General features: G+C 31.7%; 1 protein-coding gene and 1 long non-coding RNA gene across 2 annotated transcripts; both read right to left on the minus strand.

Annotated features, from left to right (window-relative positions):
• Positions 1-8,562: 8,562 nt before the first annotated feature.
• LOC109166676 lies at positions 8,563-9,073 on the minus strand. Its single transcript, XM_019315564.1, has 3 exons — positions 8,939-9,073; positions 8,703-8,847; positions 8,563-8,633 (listed from the first exon to the last, which is right to left on the minus strand). Exons 1-3 carry the CDS (start codon positions 9,071-9,073, stop codon positions 8,563-8,565), a joined length of 351 nt encoding a protein of 116 aa, XP_019171109.1.
• An 8,080-nt stretch (positions 9,074-17,153) lies between these two features.
• On the minus strand, positions 17,154-19,065 carry LOC109166708. The gene is made up of 4 exons (XR_002051712.1): positions 18,858-19,065; positions 17,584-17,741; positions 17,428-17,503; positions 17,154-17,331 (listed from the first exon to the last, which is right to left on the minus strand). It is a non-coding gene; the product is annotated as an uncharacterized LOC109166708 (long non-coding RNA).
• Positions 19,066-19,541: the final 476 nt, after the last annotated feature.

The raw sequence follows: 19,541 nt of genomic DNA on the forward strand, positions 1-19,541 counted from the left end.
CAATGCATGAAAACTTCTAAATAAATTTGTAAGTTAATTTTTACTATATCATTATAACAATATATATTGTAACCATATATTTTGAATTATTTATTATCATCCTCTATTGACAACAACTGTCATTGACAAACTCTCAAAATAATTCGTCTCAACAACGAATGGAAATTAAAAAAAAAAATCAATGATTTCATTATTGTGGATGAAAAGTATGTACGCCACTTTATTACTCTTATTAAATTTAAATAAATTAGTAGCTATACCAAAAAAAAAAAAAAAATACATATGCATTTAATTAATTTAAAATTAGATGTCTATAATGCCTTTATTTTTTTAAAAAAAATTATTCATTATAAAAAATTTAAAAAGATATATAATTTCATTAGTTATATTATCTTTTATTTTCTACCATTCAAAGATTTCTTATCTTCAAATTTATTAATTTATTATATTCACTTCACTGTTCATTGTATTCTTTTTACATTATCTTGTAATTAAATATCAAAGTTATAATACAAAATATGTTATATATATATATATATATATATATATATATATATATATATATATATATATATATATATATATTTATTTACCAAGAATTTTATACAAATATAATAAATATTAATATTTTGTTCAATACTTTCACATGATACCCTACGACACACATCTCACAACACATGAAACATGTAAGGGAAAACTACCACTACCAAATATCAACATGTGCTTGTAAGATAAAGAGTTCATAGCACAACTAAGTTCTCAGTCATATACACAAGAAGGCAAATCTAAATCTTCCTATACCACAATCTCATTGCATGATGAATCACTCTATGCTACCACCAATAACGCAATTGCACATGGCACACTACCAAAAAAAAAAAAAAAAACATGTACTGAAGATGAAGACAATTACAATGCTACCCAAAAGAGAATTAAAGAAATTTAAATCCAAAGTTGTATTTATTTAGACTATCGCTTTTGGACTAAGTATAGTATTTAGACTAGCGTTATTACAAAGTTGCAAACATTTATATAATCAATCTCTCATATATTATCTTGCATTTATATACTTTAAATTACTGATTTAAATAAACAAATTCAACATTTAGTTACCTATGCATGAACATCCGATCTTCTATATAATATTGCAGTGATATACTTTGAAATACTTATTTAAAAATAACCATTGGGCATTATCCCATTCGCGTAAAGCGCATAGTGATATACTTTGAAATACTTATTTAAAAATAACCATTGGGCATTATCCCATTCGCGTAAAGAGCATAGAAAAAGTAGTGTTATTATGACTCTGAATTTTAGTTTCATTAATTTTCCACACAACTAGTTTCATTTTAACAACATTAAAGTATCATTTTTTTTTTTTGAATGCTACTAGCTCTATTACATTGTAGTATCTGTTCATATACTTTCTCAACCTACTGAAACACAAAGAGCCAATAACGCCTCCACTGAGGCTCAAACTTACAACCTTCCAAATGGAAGTCCAACCCGGATACCATTAGACCACATAGTCCTGGTATTAAAGTATCATTTTAATTATACTACATTTTCATTTGACATTATCTCATAAAAAAACTAGTTTAATTAATAAGTATTCATTTTGAAAATAATCATTGGGCATTATCTCATAAAAAAAAAAACTAATTTAATTAATAAGTATTCATTTTTAATGCAAGTGACACCCGTCTGTTCAGGTTAATGAATAAAATAAATTTATTTGATATTGAAATTTTTTTGATCTATACATTATTACCTTTTTAAAATTAAAAAATCACTTCTTTTTATTCTGGGTATATTTTTAGAATTTCTTTAATATGCTCCTCTTCCACTCAAATGAACATATTGATGTAATATGCTTCATTGAAGCTGGTTTTTCATTTATTTTGTAACCATAATATTTTATTCACGATAAAATTTGTAACCGCTATGGGTGAAGCTTGCTTGTGACCTTAGTCTTGACCGACTAACTCGTTGGGAGTTGGTTGAAACACACACACATATATACATCTAAAAAACTTCACAACATATTGAAAGAAGGGAATTGTTTGATGTGTTATTTACTCATGTGAAATGCATTCAACAAAATCTCACAATGTTAGACTCCACATTAGTAAAGTGAAGTTTAAGATTTATTTATATACAGGGGATGATTCATGTGCGAAGGAAATCTTAGGTGAAATATGGAGTGAAATATGAGTCGATTGATCTAATCTAGATCAACGGTCTAAAATGAAAAAAATATTAAAAAAATGCACTTCTTGGAGTTATCTTCATTTAAGCATCTAAATATTAAAATGTATGCACTTGTAAGCTAAACTATATGCACCTTACAATGCGAAGTTATGTACCTTATAGTGCAAAGATAACATTTTAAAGTTATGCACCCAAGTATTTAAACATATGCACCTTAAGTTCTATAGTAATGCACCAAGCGAAGAAAAATAATGCACTAAAAGAAAAAAGTAAATATTCACTAGAAGATAAATCATATCTACAATCTATCTACAATTCTAATAAGAGCCAATATGTTAGGTCCTTAATTGGAACAAAAAAATGTCGGTAGTATTGTTTTTAAAAATGAATGGTTTATATTATTTTGATTTTAGTATTTTTTTAATGATTTTCCTTATTTACCTTCTATTATATTATTATTTTCTCCCCTTAAATAACCTAAATTCCGTTAGTATAAACTTTAGTAACGGAATATCCCGTTAACTATTTATTATTTTTAACTTACTCATTAATTTCTATAAGAAAGGTCTTAGGTTCGAACCACATCTCAATTAGAGTTGGCATAATTGTTAAACATATACTACGAATATGTTAAAATATATTTAAAAATATATATAATATAAAATTTAACATAAACTTTGTTCAAATAATTAGTCCGGCTAAATACATAACATTCAAAGTTAAGCATTAAAGATTATAAATCAAGAACTTTAAAAATCATTTGATTTTTATGCATTTAAAAAAAAAAACAAATTTAGGTTTTTTTTTTTTTTTCGTTTAATTAATCTTCTTTTGATTATTTAGATCAGAACAAAACTTAATATTTCAATTATACTTTTGCATTATTGGTATGATTTAGGTCATTATGGTATTAATATTTTTTGTATGTATTTTTATAATGGTACAATTGTACATTACTTTACAAATATTATACTATTTTTTTATCGGATAAAATTATTCTTACATCATTGTTAGGTCTGTGCGACCTAACTACAAAGTTGTTGATCATAAATACAATTACACATGGACTCTAAAATGGTAGGATCATTTTCTAACGAATTGACAATGTTGACATCCCACTGACTCAAATTGAACAAGTTTACACATCAAAATTTTATCAATGCATGACAACTTCTAAAGAAATTTGTAAGTTAATTTTTACTAAAATCATTATAAAAATATCTGTTGTAACTATATATTTTGAATTATTTATTATCATCCTCTATTGACAGGATTTGTAACAATTGTCATTGACAAACTCTCAAAACAATTTGTCTCAACAACGAATGTAAATTAAAAAAAAAAAAATCAATGATTTCATTATTGTTGATGGAAAGTATGTACGCCACTTTATTACTCTTATTGAATTAAATAAAGTAGTAGCTACAACAAAAAAATAATACATATGCATTTAATTAATTTAGAATTAGATGTCTATAATTCCTTTATTTAAAAAAAATTATTCATTATAAAATATTTAAAAAAAGAGATAATTTCATTAGTTATATTATCTTTATTTTCTACAATTCAAAGATTCATTACCTTCAAATTTATTAATTTATTATATTCACTACATTGTCCGTTGTCTTCTTTTTACATTATCTTGTAATTAAATATCAAAGTTATAATACAAAGTATGTTATATATATTTATTTACCAAATATTTTATACAAATATAATAAATAGTAATATTTTGTTTAATACTTTCACATGATAACCTACGACACACATCTCACAACGCATGAAACATGTGAGGAGCAACATGTAGGAGAAAAACTTTGGAAGAATGACCAGGGATCGAGTCTCACTAGCGACAGTGTGGTAGCAACCTCTCAAAGTGAGGGGGGTCTCCTTGTGCGCAGTGAGCACCGGTCTCGCCTCTATGGTTCATGTTCAGTTGAAGGCAAATCTAAAGTTTTCTACACCATCATCTCATTGCACGATGAATCCATCTATGCTACCACCAGCAACCCAATTGCACATGACACACTACCAATAAGAGGACATGTACTGAAGATGAATACAATGACTATGCTACCCAAAAGAGATTTAGAAAAATTTAAACCAAAAGTAGTATTTATTTAGACTACCGTGTTTAGACTAAATATTTAGACTAGCGTTATTACAAAGTTGCAAACATTTATTTTAGTGACAATAAAATTAATCTCCCATATATTATATTGCATTTATATACTTTAAATTACCGATTTAAATAAACAAATTCAATATTTATTTACCTATGCATAAACATCTCCGATATAATATTACGTTGATATACTTTAAAATACTTATTTAAAAATAATCATTGGGCATTATTCCATTCGCGCAAAGCGCGTAAAAGAACTAGTACTCGAAGAAGGAATAATATGCACCCAACGAAGAAAAATAATGCAGTCAAAGACAAAAGTAAATATTTACTAGAAGATAAACCATTCACTCAAAGTATAGATGTTGATTTAAATTTTAGGCAGAAGTGTCAAATAGGCTCATTTACTACTGCGAAGTGCTTAATTCCCACCACGAACTAAATTAAAGTCTAATAAGTCACACTTACTAGCTAAATTTGTTCGATTGGTTTTTTTTTTTTTTTTTTTTTTTTTTTTTTTTTTTTTTTTTTTTTTTTACAGGTTGCTAACCGGTTGCCTATTCAATTATTAAAAAAAAAAAAAGGAATTTCATGTTGCCCATCGTCACTCAACGGCAGACCAGCAGCAGCAGAGTTGGTGAGCAGCTGCCCCTCTGCCTCCGGCGTAGCAACAGCAGCGACAGGCAGACCAGCAGCTCCTCCGTCTCCCCTTTTATCCTCCAGCAGCGGCGCAACATAGCTGATAGTGGCGTCGGTTTTCTGCGAGACCCAGTAGCAGTTTGGCGTCCTCTGTTTCTCAATGAGTAGAGCTGGTCGGCAAAAGATCGAGAGGATCAGCAACTCTGCCAGTTGACCTTTTTCCGGCGGTGGGCAGCGGCGGACCTGTGATCTTCCTCTCCGGCGTGGGTTTCCTCTTATTCCTTTTCCGGCACGGCGGTAGTGGGAACTAGGTAGTGGATTTGTTTCGAAAATCGGCGAAGCAGATCTGGACCTCATGTTTGACAACCGTGGTTGTCCGGCTGTCCTCGTCGAACAGCCACGACTGTCTGAGAAATACGCAGCCACCTGCTATCCTCGCTAGACAGCCGGTGGCTGAAATTCCTTTTTATTTTTATATATATATTTTTTAAATAATTGAATAGGCAACCAGTTAGCAACCTGCAAAAAAAAAAAAAAAAAAAAAAAAGCCAATCAAACAAATTTAGCTGGTAAGTGTGGCTGATTAGACTTTAATTTAGTTCATGGTGGGAATTGAACACTTCGCAGTATTAGATGGCCCTATTTGACACTTCTGCCTAAATTTTATAATCATTTATCAATAAGAGTTTATATATTTTGTTATATTTAAAACTTAAAATAACACAATACACTCATACCCTTAAATATCATTTTACATGTAATAAGCTAATAGTAATCAGCTAATTTACCAAACTTTTTTTTTTATAACCCGCTAATACAATCAGTTGGTTAAACCAACTAACATAATCATCTATTAATTATCATCTAATTCAATCAGCTATTAGCCATTTGTCAACCCCAATATGCGCCTAAAGAAGGAAAATAATGCACCCAAAAAAAAAAAAGTAAATAATCACTAGAAGATAAATCATGTACTCGAAGAATGAACAATATGCACTCAAGAAATGAACAATATGCACCCAACGAAGAAAAATAATGCATCCAAAGAAAAAAAAAAACTGAACTTACACTAAATTACCATAATGTCATCGCATTAAAAAAAAATAAAAAAAAAATTCTTCATTCTGGACACTAGATCTGGACGAAATCAATGATTGAGATTTAACTCAATTTTTCACGTAAGACATCCTTCACATCTGATCTCTAGTCGTGTGTGTGTGTGTGTGTGTGTGTGTGTGTGTGTGTGTGTGTGTCTATATATATATATATATATATATATATATATATATATATATATATATATATATATATATATATATATATATATATATATATAGGGGGAATCGCACTTTTGGTCCCTCAATTAATGTCAATTCTGCAATGTCATCCCTAATTCCCAATTTGGACATAATTGGTCCCTCAATTATTCGTCCACTAAGCAGTTTTGGTCCTTCTGTGACTATGACCGTTTGACACCGTTTAAATCAAGGGTAAGGATGGAATTTCACACATCATTGGTTTTACTTAATCATTCTCAGCCCGTTCCTCCGCCATTCTCAGCCATTTCCGCCACCACACATGAAGAACCCTAACCTCCGCCATTGACACCTTTCCACCACTTCGAATAGAATACGCTATTAAGGACGCCATCCACAATGACTAGTAGGAGAATTAATGGGTTAAACAGCACTCCTACTTGTAAGTTTTCAACCCTAATTTTTTTTAATTCTAACTGCTTGTTTGTTTTGTTGTTCGCACATTTAACTGGGCAATGTATTTTGTCTTACTATTGATGTTAACATGTGCATTTTGTTGTGTTCTATGTTAATGTTTGGTGGGGACCAAGGGAACACATGTACTGTAATAGAAAAAGCGAAAAAGGGGAAAGCATATGGGGACCATTTTTACTTGCCTGGAATTGAATATATGTATTTTGTGTTAGTTTCCCAAAGTGCATCTAAAAGTGCCTACATTTATTCTGTGTTGTTGGGACCTATGAAGTAGACCATTTTCACTGCAATTAATTGTTTTACTGCATTGTATAGATGTTGGTGAAGAATCCTCTGTCTTTAGCATAAAACTCCATATTGGTGAGGATTTAGTATGGCATCCAACTGTTGGTTATAGGGATGGTGGAGTTGAGTTCTTTGACCATTTCAACTGTGATGAGGGCAGTATACTAGATTTAAGGAGAATGGTGAAACAATTGAGGTATGCTGATAAAAAGGTGCAATTTTGGGCTCTGGTTAAGGTTAAGGGTAAGGGTAGGAAGAAGCCAACAAAAACTGATCTTAAGCCTCTACTGAATGATGCAGACATAGTTAGTTTAGTTGAAGAGGTTCCACTCAACAAGGAGGTAGAAATATTTGTTGAACATTTATTTGATGACCAATGGGATTACGAGGTAGACATATCTAGAGAATTGGGAGATGATTGCCTACTCTATGATGGAATAAACCAGAGTTCTGAAAATGAGGATGCGGTTGGAGGTGAAGATCAAGGTGAGGAAGACCCTAATCTTATGGACACTGGGGCTAGTTCTAAGCAGGTCAATCCTGCTGTTGGACTGGAAGGGGGTGAAGTACAAGAAGTAGAGTGCCAATTGTCTGAAGAGGTGTTTAAGAGTTTAGAGAATTCTGAAGATTCTGATGGGGGAGACAGTGGTGTACAGAATGTTTTTGAAGAAAGGAACTTGAAAAAAGAAGGCTTTAAGTTTGAGATTGGAATGATTTTCAAAACATCAGATGAGTTTAAATGTGCTGTTAAATATTATGAGGCAACTAGGAGAAAAGATATCCACTTTAAAAAGAATGAAAGCAGTAGAGTGAGGGTTGTGTGTAGACACAATGACATATGCAACTGGACAATTTTTGCCTCAAGAAGCAACAGCCAAGTGGAAGTGCTACTCCAACTGTCATCACAAGAGCAGGGAAAAAATTTGTAACAGTCTCAAGCCTGCAACAAGCTAATGCAGTCCAGAGAGAGGCAAGGAAAAAAAAAGCTACTCAAATGAAGAAACAAAACTGAATGTGAACTTTGGTGTATTTTTGTAGTAATATGAAACTATGAAACTTTTGATGCATTTTGGTCTATTTTGGTCTATTTTGGTAGAAGTGGTTACTTATGTAATCTTTGATCTTTTGGTAAACTTTGATCTTTTGTAAACTTTGATCTTTTGATCTGACAGGGTGGTTCAATTTAACATGTTAATGAATTACTTTTGTCTACTCTTTGGCAGTTTATTTTGTTGTATACTTTGGCCTTTAGTCAGTAGATTTAGTTCAGTCTGGCCTTAACAATTGGTTGCCAGTTAGGCACTTTCCCAGTAGACACTTTTTACTACTTTGGTGTGCAGTTTTCCAGTTTGTATTTAAGAATTAGACAGTGGCTTTGGGTCTTAACAATTGGTTACAATCCCTTGCCATTCAAATATACTTAATATTCATCTCAATATAAAAATATACTTGCCATTCAACTAAAAAAAAGTTTCATTTCCTTACATAAAACTGCTTAGCATTAAACTCAACCAAATCTGGAATTGAACCTCAAAACAATTCTTACATAGTACCACTAATTTCTAAATACTACTTCAACTGGAAAAGCTTGGGACTTTGTTCACTAGTTTCCATCCCAATTCCCACACAAACAAGGGCAACTGCAATACCAAGTGCAAACCCATAAAAAAATGAAAATTTAGACTCCAACTTCATCTTCTTCATCGCACCATTTTCTTTTTCAATAAGTGTTTGTAACTCTTGGATTTCCATCTCCTTCTTATCCAACCTTTTCAATAGCCCTCTAATGACTCTGGAAACACGCTCGGAGACATCGTTGTCAATCCACTCAAAATACCAACAATTGCCGTTGCCCTGATGGGAAGTGTAACAAACAAACACAAATTAACTGAAATTTTGTAACTTTTCTGGCCGGTATTTAATTATAATGGTTTTGTAAACTTACTCCATAATGTGGACAAGCTCTATATCTCTTCCCTGGATTCGCAGTACTCCATGACATCTTTACCGGAGCAACCTCGCCGCACCAACATCGCACTTCTGGCATCCATTGTGTTGACCCGATAGTGCTTGAAGACATTGCGAATGGCGTCCTTAATAGTGTATTCTATTCGAAGTGGTGGAAAGGTGTCAATGGCGGAGGTTAGGGTTCTTCATGTGTGGTGGCGGAAATGGCTGAGAATGGCGGAGGAACGGGCTGAGAACGATTAAGTAAAACCAATGATGTGTGAAATTCCACCCTTACCCTTGATTTAAACGGTGTCAAACGGCCATAGTCACAGAAGGACCAAAACTGCTTAGTGGACGAATAATTGAGGGACCAATTATGTCCAAATTGAGAATTAGGGATGACATTGCAGAATTGACATTAATTGAGGGACCAAAAGTGCGATTCCCCCTATATATATATATATATATATATATATATATATATATATATATATATATAAATGGACGTTGAATAGATCAATGAATTTTCATGATTTGTATAATTAGATACAACGGAACACAAACATGTGTAATATTAATATTTTTTTTAATCTATTGTTTTTAGTAGGAACCAATTGCATTGTTGAATGACTTACACATCATTGTTGTGTCAAGGATAAAAAAAAATTATTTTAATTATATTTGAATAAACACATCCATTTATTGCCAAGAAAGAGACAATCATATGTTACATGTTTATTTTAAAAAAAAAAAAATATATGTTACATGTTTTTTTTTTTTTTAAATTAAATAATATATCGAATATTTTGATGTTAACCAAAAGCTTTATTTCCAGGGAGGGAGATAAACTTGAGGGGATGGGAATGGGTAGGAATGTATGAGGAGATTAGTAGAGGAGCTGTTGGCATTGAAGAAGCTGTGAAGTATAAGAATGACTATTTAGCAGCTATGTTGTTTTCCCACATTGGTTTGGTAGAAGGGAGTCGATGGGTATGTGAGGTTATAAAAGAAGGGGGCTGTGGACTTTGTAAGGCGTACCTTTCTCAGCCTTTTGGCTAAGATCAAGTGTAGTATCTGTTTTTATCAGTTTAATATCTAATACGTGAGTGATTAGCTCACATGATATTAACTCATTTTTTTTTAGGGGAAAGGTCCATTAAGGCAACTTGCTGTCTGGGCCATTGAGTGTTGCCTTGGTGTTGTACTATTGCCTTGGCTTGGCACACCCCACCAAGTCTAGTTTAAGGATTTTGAACCCATTTCATTTTGGGAGTGTAAATTCTTTATGTAATAGAAATTGCAACAATTGTTATGTTGTGCACCATGCATGGTGCACATGGTTGTCAACAATGTTGTTTCACTGTGGTGGAGTAACAGTGCCGTTAGTGGCACTGTTTAACTCTAGTGGTACAGTTTAACTCCATCAACCAATTATTTAAAAAAAAAAAATTCTAATTGACGAGATTTATGTGGATATATAATTAATTAATTCTGGATATATAATTCACTAATTCTGAATATATAGTTCATTAATTCTAGGTACATAGTTTACTAATTCTGGATATATAGTTCATTAATTCTAGATATATAGTTAGGGCTGTTAACGAACTGAACATAAACGAACGGAGGTTGTTCGTGTTCGTTTGTTAAGGAATTTGGAGTGTTCGTGTTCATTTGTTAAGGTTTTTGAAAATCCTGTTCGTGTTCGTTTGTTAAGCGTTTGTTAGTGTTCGTTAACGTTCGCGAAGACGTTCACGAACGTGTTCGTTAACGTTAACGAACATGTTCGCGAATGTGTTCGTGAAGACGTTCGCAAACGTGTTCGTTAACGTTAACAAACACGTTCACAAACATGTTCATTAACAAGTACGTTCACGAACATATTCATTTACGTTCATGAACACTTAATAAACAAACACATGCACATATTCATGATCACAATTCGTTCGTGAACAATAAACATTATACGTTCACGAACAATAATCAAATAAACAACACAACTACAAAACTAATATAATATAATATGTTTGTGAACATGTTCGCGAATATTATTAAACGAATACAAACGAGCTTGTTCACGAACATTATTAAACAAACATAAACGAGCTTGTTCACGAACATTAGTAAACGAACACAAACGAGCTTGTTCACGATCTCTTAGCAAACGAGCTTAAAACTGTTCAAGCTCTGTTCGTTTATTAACCGAGCTCTAAATTTTGTTTGTTAATGTTCGTTTACCTTAACAAATGAACATAAACAAACGTTTACCGAACACGAACACGAGTAGTTTGCCGAAAGCTCTGTTCGCTAACATCCCTATATATAGTTCATTAATTCTGAATTTATAGTTCATTAATTTTGAAATATACAGACGAAACTGCCATAAGCCAAAATAGAGTACCAATAACTGGATTATATAATTCAAATTATGCACAGCATAACGCTGTTAACGATAATCGATTTTTTTTTTTTTAAAGTCGAACGTCAAACGACGGAGTTTTTACATCGTGTGCACCATGCACCCGGTTGCACGGCATAATTTGCCGAGATCGTATAGTTTGGGTCTTTCACATGCACTATTTTTGTGTTCACATTTGTTTTGTTCAAATAATATAATACTGGCTGGGCTTTGAATTAATTATCCTTTTTAGAATTACAAATTCAGTTCTTACTCACTAATGGGCGGTCATGAACTGATGAACATGAGGGATATTTTATATGTGGGTAATAGTTATATGTAAATATCATTGGAATGTGTTTCATTAAAGGTTTTATTTTTTATTTTTTTAAAAATTTTTATTTTGGGGGTGGGGTGGGGGAGGGTTGTAGTACGTATATTCTTTTATTTCTAGGAAACTTCAAATTTAATGAACAAAATGTTGCAATTGTTATACAGTGGGTCATGGTCTATAGTGTTATGTAGATCATGATTGTCAAATAAAATTGTAGTAGAATTAAAATGATATTTTAGTGTTGTTAAAATGAAATTAAAAAAATAGAGCTTATTCAACAAATGTATATTGTCAAATGAAACTGTAGTATAATTATAGTGATACTTTAATGTTGTTAAAATGAAACTAGTTGTGTGGAAAATTAATGAAACTAAAATTCAGAGTTATATAATAACATATATTGTCAAATGAACGTGAAGTGTAATTAAAATGATACTTTAACATTATATAATTAAACTAGTGTATGGAAAATGAAACTACAAAATAGAACTCATACAACAATGTATATTGTCAAATGAAACTGTAGTATAATTAAAATAATACTTTAGTATATATTATTATAATAAAAATAGTGTGTGTGGAAAATATAACTGAAAACCAGAACAATATTATTAAATGAAACTAAAGTGTAATTAGAATAATACTTACTTTATAGACCACATTACTATATGGATCATGGTCCACAGTAAAATTTGCCAACATTTTGAGGAATGAGAATATGAGATAATGCCTGATTTTTTTTTTTTTTTCCTTTGTGTGTGAACTGCATTGAACAAAATCTCACAATGTTAGAGCCCACATAGGTAAAATGGGCTCTAAGTTTTCTTAAATTATTAATATATTTGTTTTGATAAAAAAACACGTCGAATAGGTCATTAAATTTTTATAGTTTGTCTAATAAGATAATTGAACAAAAACTAAATGTAAAATTTCTTGTGAAACTAGATATATCCTTGCGTGAACTGTTGTATCATCTGGATTGCTGGAAGATAATAGGACTATAGTGAAGTAAAGAAAAGAAATACATGAAAAATCATCATCTTTTATTAATCATCCTTTAGTATAATATATAAAAGATATACAGAGTACTAGTATAACTACAATACTACAAAGGATGAAGATGTACTATCTAGTATATATATAATACTTACAGTAATGTTCACATATATTTATTGACAGCACTCCCCCTTGGATATATATTACTATATCATAGTCATGCCCCGTTAAAAATCTCACTAGAAAGACCTAGTGAAAAGAACCTAGTTGAGGAAAACAATACATGATATGTATGCATTCATGTGTTGCACTAGCTGCCTCGTTAAAAAACCTTTAATTAAGAAAATAACATAAAAAATTAATCAAAGGAAAAAGAGTACAATTGTTGGTTTTCAGAACCCAATCTTCAGATTGATTAAAGTACAATATCACTCCTCCTAAAGATAATAATCTTCAATGCCTACATGTCCTAGTATAATAAAAACATTGTTCTAAGTGTAGAAAATGGATATAGTACAATCTTCAAGATTGTCACTAGAGTGAACATTCTATATATTAATATTGTGACTCTTCTAGAGCTCACGTGGGTTGAATTTTGACGCTATATATGTTTTGTCAAATATTTTTCAATATACCCATTTATCATTTGTGCAATACAAACATTATTGTTCTCATTTAGGACATTGAGGTTAATTCATAGTATAACTAGTTTGAAACTTGACATCATGGGATCAAACAAAATAGCCAGTACCAAAGTAGCATATCAAAAGTCATATCTTGGTTTCTCAGATAAATGTCAAGTCTTTGTATCTTGAAGATATCGTATGATATCTTAAGCACTATCCAAATATTTCATTGTAAGATGAGCGCTAAATGTTGCTAGCAATTTCATCGCGAATACAATATCATGTTTGATACAATTATGGAATTTTCGGTCCTAAAATAGTGCTCCTACGACAATGAAGTAATGAACTTTGGTTTTAAAGTATCCTCATTATCCTCTTCGAGTCTAAACGGTTTCTTATATACCTCAAGAGATTGGACAACCGTTAGTATGACAAGTACATGATACTTATACATATAAAATATTTTTCAAGTAGGCTAACTGGTGTGTAACATTCCTTCAAGGAGATACTTGATATGCATGTCGAGATAATATTTAGATTTTTAAAGTCTTTTATTTCAAACTCCGTATTTAGACATAAACTAATATCTTCAAACTCTATATGTGATTCAATAATAATTATGCATAGACTAAGGTAATAAATAAATAAGTAAATAAATAATTCTATTAGTAATTTTTTAATCAACATATAATGACATATTATTAGGATTAACAGACATATTTATTTACTGTCAAGAAAGAGACAATCATATGTTACATGGTTACTTTTTTAATTAAATAATAATCATCAAAGAAGCAACCTTCTTCCAAAAGGTTGAACTCCAACCCTATCAAATAAGCAACCTTGACCAGGTGGATGAGGGATTGAGGAGGCCTTTTAAAAGAAATGACAAGGATTGGATGCTTCTTTATTGACTATGAAAAAAGTGAAAGTGGTAGTTTCTTCTACATATTTAAACGAGAAGAGATAGTTGTAGATTTGTCTTTAAATCTCTATGAGAGTAGACATCTATGATGCTTCTGGCAAATTTTACTTTGGACCAGATAGAAAAATGATGACGTTTGAAGTTTTTTCGTTAATAATGGTAGACAACAAATTATGTTATAATTCATGTATCAACCTCTCTCGTTATTCATTTAATACATAATGTAGTTTCATTGTAAAATCACAAATTATCATTTTAATTCAACTACAATTTCGTTTAACAATATATACTCAATATGTTAGACTTGCTATTCAGTTTATTTATACACAATGTAGTTTCGAGACTTGCTATTCAGTTTTATTTTATACACAATGTAGTTTCGTTACGGCACCACTAAAATATAATTCTTATTCAAATACAGTTTCATATGTCAATATACACTTAATATGTAAGATCTGATATTCAATTTCATTTTATACAAACTATAGTTTCATTACAGCACCACTAAAATATCCTTTTTTAGTCAATTACGATTTCATTTGACAATATACACTTAATATTTGAGACATGCTATTCAATTTCATTTTATAGACACTGTAACTTCATTACAGCACCACTAAGGTATCATTATAATTCAACTATAGTTTCATCTACAGTTTTATTCGACAATATACACACAATATATGAGACATGTTATTCAGTTTCATTTCATACACATTGTAATTTCATTACAGCATCACTAAAATAAAAAATTTGAGTGCGCCACATAACGTAACAATTGCCGTTTATTTTCATTAAAAAATGACATCGTTTTGGACTATGGTCCACTGTATAATGATTGCTAGTCTCTATGATTGTTTTAATTTATCGGACTCTATAGATGATGCTACTAGCTAATATGGATGATCCCCTCTATTAGGCAAATTATAGCGTGGATCATGATCCACTTTGCATTATAGACCCTCGTTCAAAATGATATTCAATATCTGCATTAATATATTATGTGTTTTGTAAATAAACACTACAAGAAAAATGCACATAGACAACGGTTATTAACCGTTGTTATAGGGGTATAATTTCTGTTGTTGAAGCCGGTTTGTTGTTGTAAGTCCCGCGCATAGACAACGGTTTTTCAACCGTTGTCTTTTCTAGAAACAACAACGGTTTTTTAACCGTTGTCTATTAAGTGTTGTTGAAGCCGGTGTTGTTGTAAGCCACGCACATAGACAACGGTTAATAACCGTTGTCTTTTGTAAAAACAACAACGATTTTTTAACCGTTGTCTATTAAGTGTTGTTGAAGCCGGTGTTGTTGTATGTCACGCACATAGACAACGGTTAATAACCATTGTCTTTTCTAGAAACAACAACGATTTTTTAACCGTTGTCTATTAAGTGTTGTTGAAGCCGGTGTTGTTGTAAGTCACGCACATAGACAACGGTTAATAACCGTTGTCTTTTTTAGAAACAACAACGGTTTTTTAACCGTTGTCTATTAAGTGTTGTTGAAGCCGGTGTTGTTGTAAGTCACACACATAGACAACGGTTAATAACCGTTGTCTTTTCTAGAAACAACAACGGTTTTTTAACCATTGTCTATTAAGTGTTGCTGAAGCCGGTGTTGTTGTATGTCACGCACATAGACAACGGTTAGTAACCGTTGTCTTTTCTAGAAACGACAACAGTTTTTTAACCGTTGTCTATTAAGTGTTATTGAAACCGGTGTTGTTAAAAGTCACGAACATAGACAACAGTTTAAAACCGTTGTCGTTTCTTTCAAAGACAACGGTTTTTGACCTGTTGTCTATTCAATGTTGTTAAAAGTGATGCCCATAAACCGTTGTCTCAACGTTTTTTAACCTGTTTTAATTTTAATCATATACAAAAAATCAATTTATCCATTCACCATGGCCAAGTGTAGTTACATAATTTTGCACAAGCTAAGGTTCAAAATAACAATTCTAAATTGTCATTCTCATCGAATCATATATCATCTAAGTCATAATACTACAAAAAATAATTCCACGAAGTCTAAATGATCACAACGTTCTAATGATCAAATCATACCTACTCTATATAACTTGATAGAATATCGGCTCATTCAGAACACACCAGATCAATAACCGCTTTGTTATAATCAACTTGTTTGAACTACATGTAAAAAGTGAGTAAATAAATTAGTATAGATATAATAAATTTGCAATGAAATTCGAAATAAGTTAGGAGTAATTTGCAAGAACCACTATATGATAATAGAGTTTTAGCAGTTCTAAAGGCAAGAGCTTTTGTCTTTTCGCTGATCTCTCCACTTTAAACTTTGTGAATAAAAGTATCAAATTAAAATCTAAAAAGCATTCATTCAATAGACATCAACAATAAAAAACTTTGGCTCGTTTCAACAGAGCCAATATATGATATCTGCAACAGCAGTTTAGCTTCCAAATCCTTCACCAAAGCACACAAGAAAATAAAGTAAAAAAGGAGAAATTTTCAATCCACATGGAAAGCACAAAAAAATTTGATATACACATCTGTAGAATTGGAAGAAAGAAAAAGAGCATACATACCATGGAGGGTGTTGCCATGATCATTTGCAAGTAATTTGTACTCAATGTCATTTAAAGTGACTCTAGCCTACCTTCTTCTGGATTATTGGATAATTGTCAAACTAACATAGTCTTTATACTGGAATTTTCATGCTATAGAATTGAAGCAAAGAAACAAAAAAAGTGGGCAAAGTATGCAACTAAGACTGTACAGAACAACACCCAATGAAGACTTAATAACTCATTAGAAAATCAGATGTGTCCTCAAGCACAATCTATAATCAAATCAAGAAAAAAAAAAACAAATAATTTGTATATCTGAAGAAAGTCAAGAAACTCAACACGAAATAGGTATGCATCATATTTCCAAGAAACTCAAATGCATCATATTTCCACTTTGAAACATTCAAATCAGAATAATTTTAAACACAAAAATAGAAATGGAATTACTACCCGTGCTTGAACAGAATCTTTATCATCAATGTCCGGCATGTTCTCAGTTAAAGTTTTCAAGTAAGCCATGACATAGAAACCGCATTGTTTGCTATCCGGTTGACGGGGAGCCTACAAATGTTAAATAAGATTTGCATGTGCATTAGAATTTATCTAGATATACATATACAAACACTTATATCTAATTAGTTAAAAATATTAAATTACCTTGACAATTTCCCAAGCAGTTTTACTTCGTCCTTTCTTTCCATTCCCAGAGGCCGCATGGACCATTTGAATAGCTCTTCAAATATATTGTTGATTATTCAGATTATGTAATAATCATACCGATATAAATCGAAAGAAATGAAAAAAAAAACTTACATTTCTACAACATGTTTCCAATCATCATCGCGAATGCTATGACTAAGAGGGTCCCACAAATAAACAACATCCTTTGTGAAGATTATGTTTCATCTTTTTCTTAATCTTCTTCATTAGTCTTCTTTTGTTAAATTCCTGCCCATAAGGTTGGGAACAACCTAAATACATAAATGCCAAACTAAGAAGTAAGAATTCTACCAAAGGGCTTTAGCCTATCCATGTCATAAGTTCGAGACTCAACATAAGAGATCTCATATTAATCTGTATTATTTCTGAATGAACCACAAAACAAGTTATGAAGTCCAACATTATAATGATTTTCAGGTTGCTGGATGGACACAAGGGTATGGAGAGCTTCTGTCATTAGCAACAATAAGGGGTGCTGCCCATGAAGCTCCATTTACACAGCCTGAGAGGTCACTTGTAATGTTCAGTTCATTCTTAGCAGGGAAACCACTTCCCAGGCTAGATGGAAAGATGATAGGAAAAAGAAACTCACCAGCTAGAATATTTGCATCTCTGGGCTATCAATAATGCAGATATGGGATGGTGAAATATTTCTACATTAGATTTCAGAAATTTAAGGCTTAAAAGGATAGCCTATGTCTGTATAATACTGATCAAATTAAAACATATTTGAAACAGTAAAAGATTACAATAAAGAACCAAATAGTGCCTTTTTACAGATTCAACTTTCAACCTGGGAATGATAGATGTAACAGGGAAATCATGTTCCTCAACAATTTATAAATATAATTGAGAATGACATTAAAATCAAGACAACGATTCTAAACATGCAAGTCATAAATTCAAATCTTATTTAGATTATTATAAGAGTGGTAATGTAATACATAGGAGTGCCAAATATTTACAAATTTAACACTCCATTCCATAACAGGCATACTTGATGAGTTCAACTCAAGCATGGAAAAGGACAGCAAACAGGTAGGAAAAAGAGTATCTCTTCAATTAATACCACACTCAACAACTCAAATTTCATGAAAAAAAAAAAAACACAAACAAACTCAACCAACATGGAATAACTCTTATCCCCAATTTAACCAGTTTGGAATAGAGTTTAGCACGACAAAAGGCCGAGCAAACAGCACAGAATGAGCAACAAAACAAAACTGCAACAGTGAAATAAAAGCTTCAAATCCCCATATTGATAAAACTCACAAATTCATCAAATCATCAATTCAAGCTTCCAATTCAAGAGTTTCCAAATTATTATATAAACAAAAAAAAAAAAAAAAAAAGAGCTGTGAACTTACCGAAAGCCTGGAGCTGTGACAGACGGTAGGTGGTGGGCGGCAAGCGGGCGGCGAGTGCACGGCGGTGGGCACGGGGCGGAGTGGTGGGCCCTGGGCGGCGAGCGCTCAGCGCTCGGCGGTTGGTGGGCTGCGGCTGCGACCAAGCTGACCGATCGGTGAAAAGTTATCCGGTTGGTAACAATATGTCTTGGTGTGATCGGAGAACAGTGTATAGTAGAACCCTAGTTTGTTTTTAATTGTGTGGAAGAATAGAACCCTAGTTTTAATCTTTTAGATTTTAATAATTTATATTTTTAGTCTTAGGTTTAATTGATTTTGTGTTTTGTTTTGTGTTTTAAATTTCTTCTTTTGCACTTAAGTGTCAATAACAAAATAAAGTCAAAATTTACAAAGAGGGAATTATTTTATTTGAAAGAGAGGGAAATTTTTTGCAAATTGTGCAAGTCTTGAAAATCAAAATTTTAAAAATACTCCGTAACATATATAACTAATAGAGTTAATACCTCCAATGGTCCTCCGAGTATTAGCGATTTACCAGCTGTGATCATCTAAGTTTTAAATGACCTTTAATATAATGGTCCTCCATGTTTTAAAAAATAACCACTCGTGGTCCTAATTTTTAAAAAAACTCTGACCACGAGACGTCCTAAAAGGACCACAGATGGTTATTTTTTAAAACATAGA

This window comes from Ipomoea nil, unplaced genomic scaffold, assembly GCF_001879475.1.
Source record: "Ipomoea nil cultivar Tokyo-kokei standard unplaced genomic scaffold, Asagao_1.1 scaffold3104, whole genome shotgun sequence".
Lineage (NCBI taxonomy): Eukaryota > Viridiplantae > Streptophyta > Magnoliopsida > Solanales > Convolvulaceae > Ipomoea > Ipomoea nil.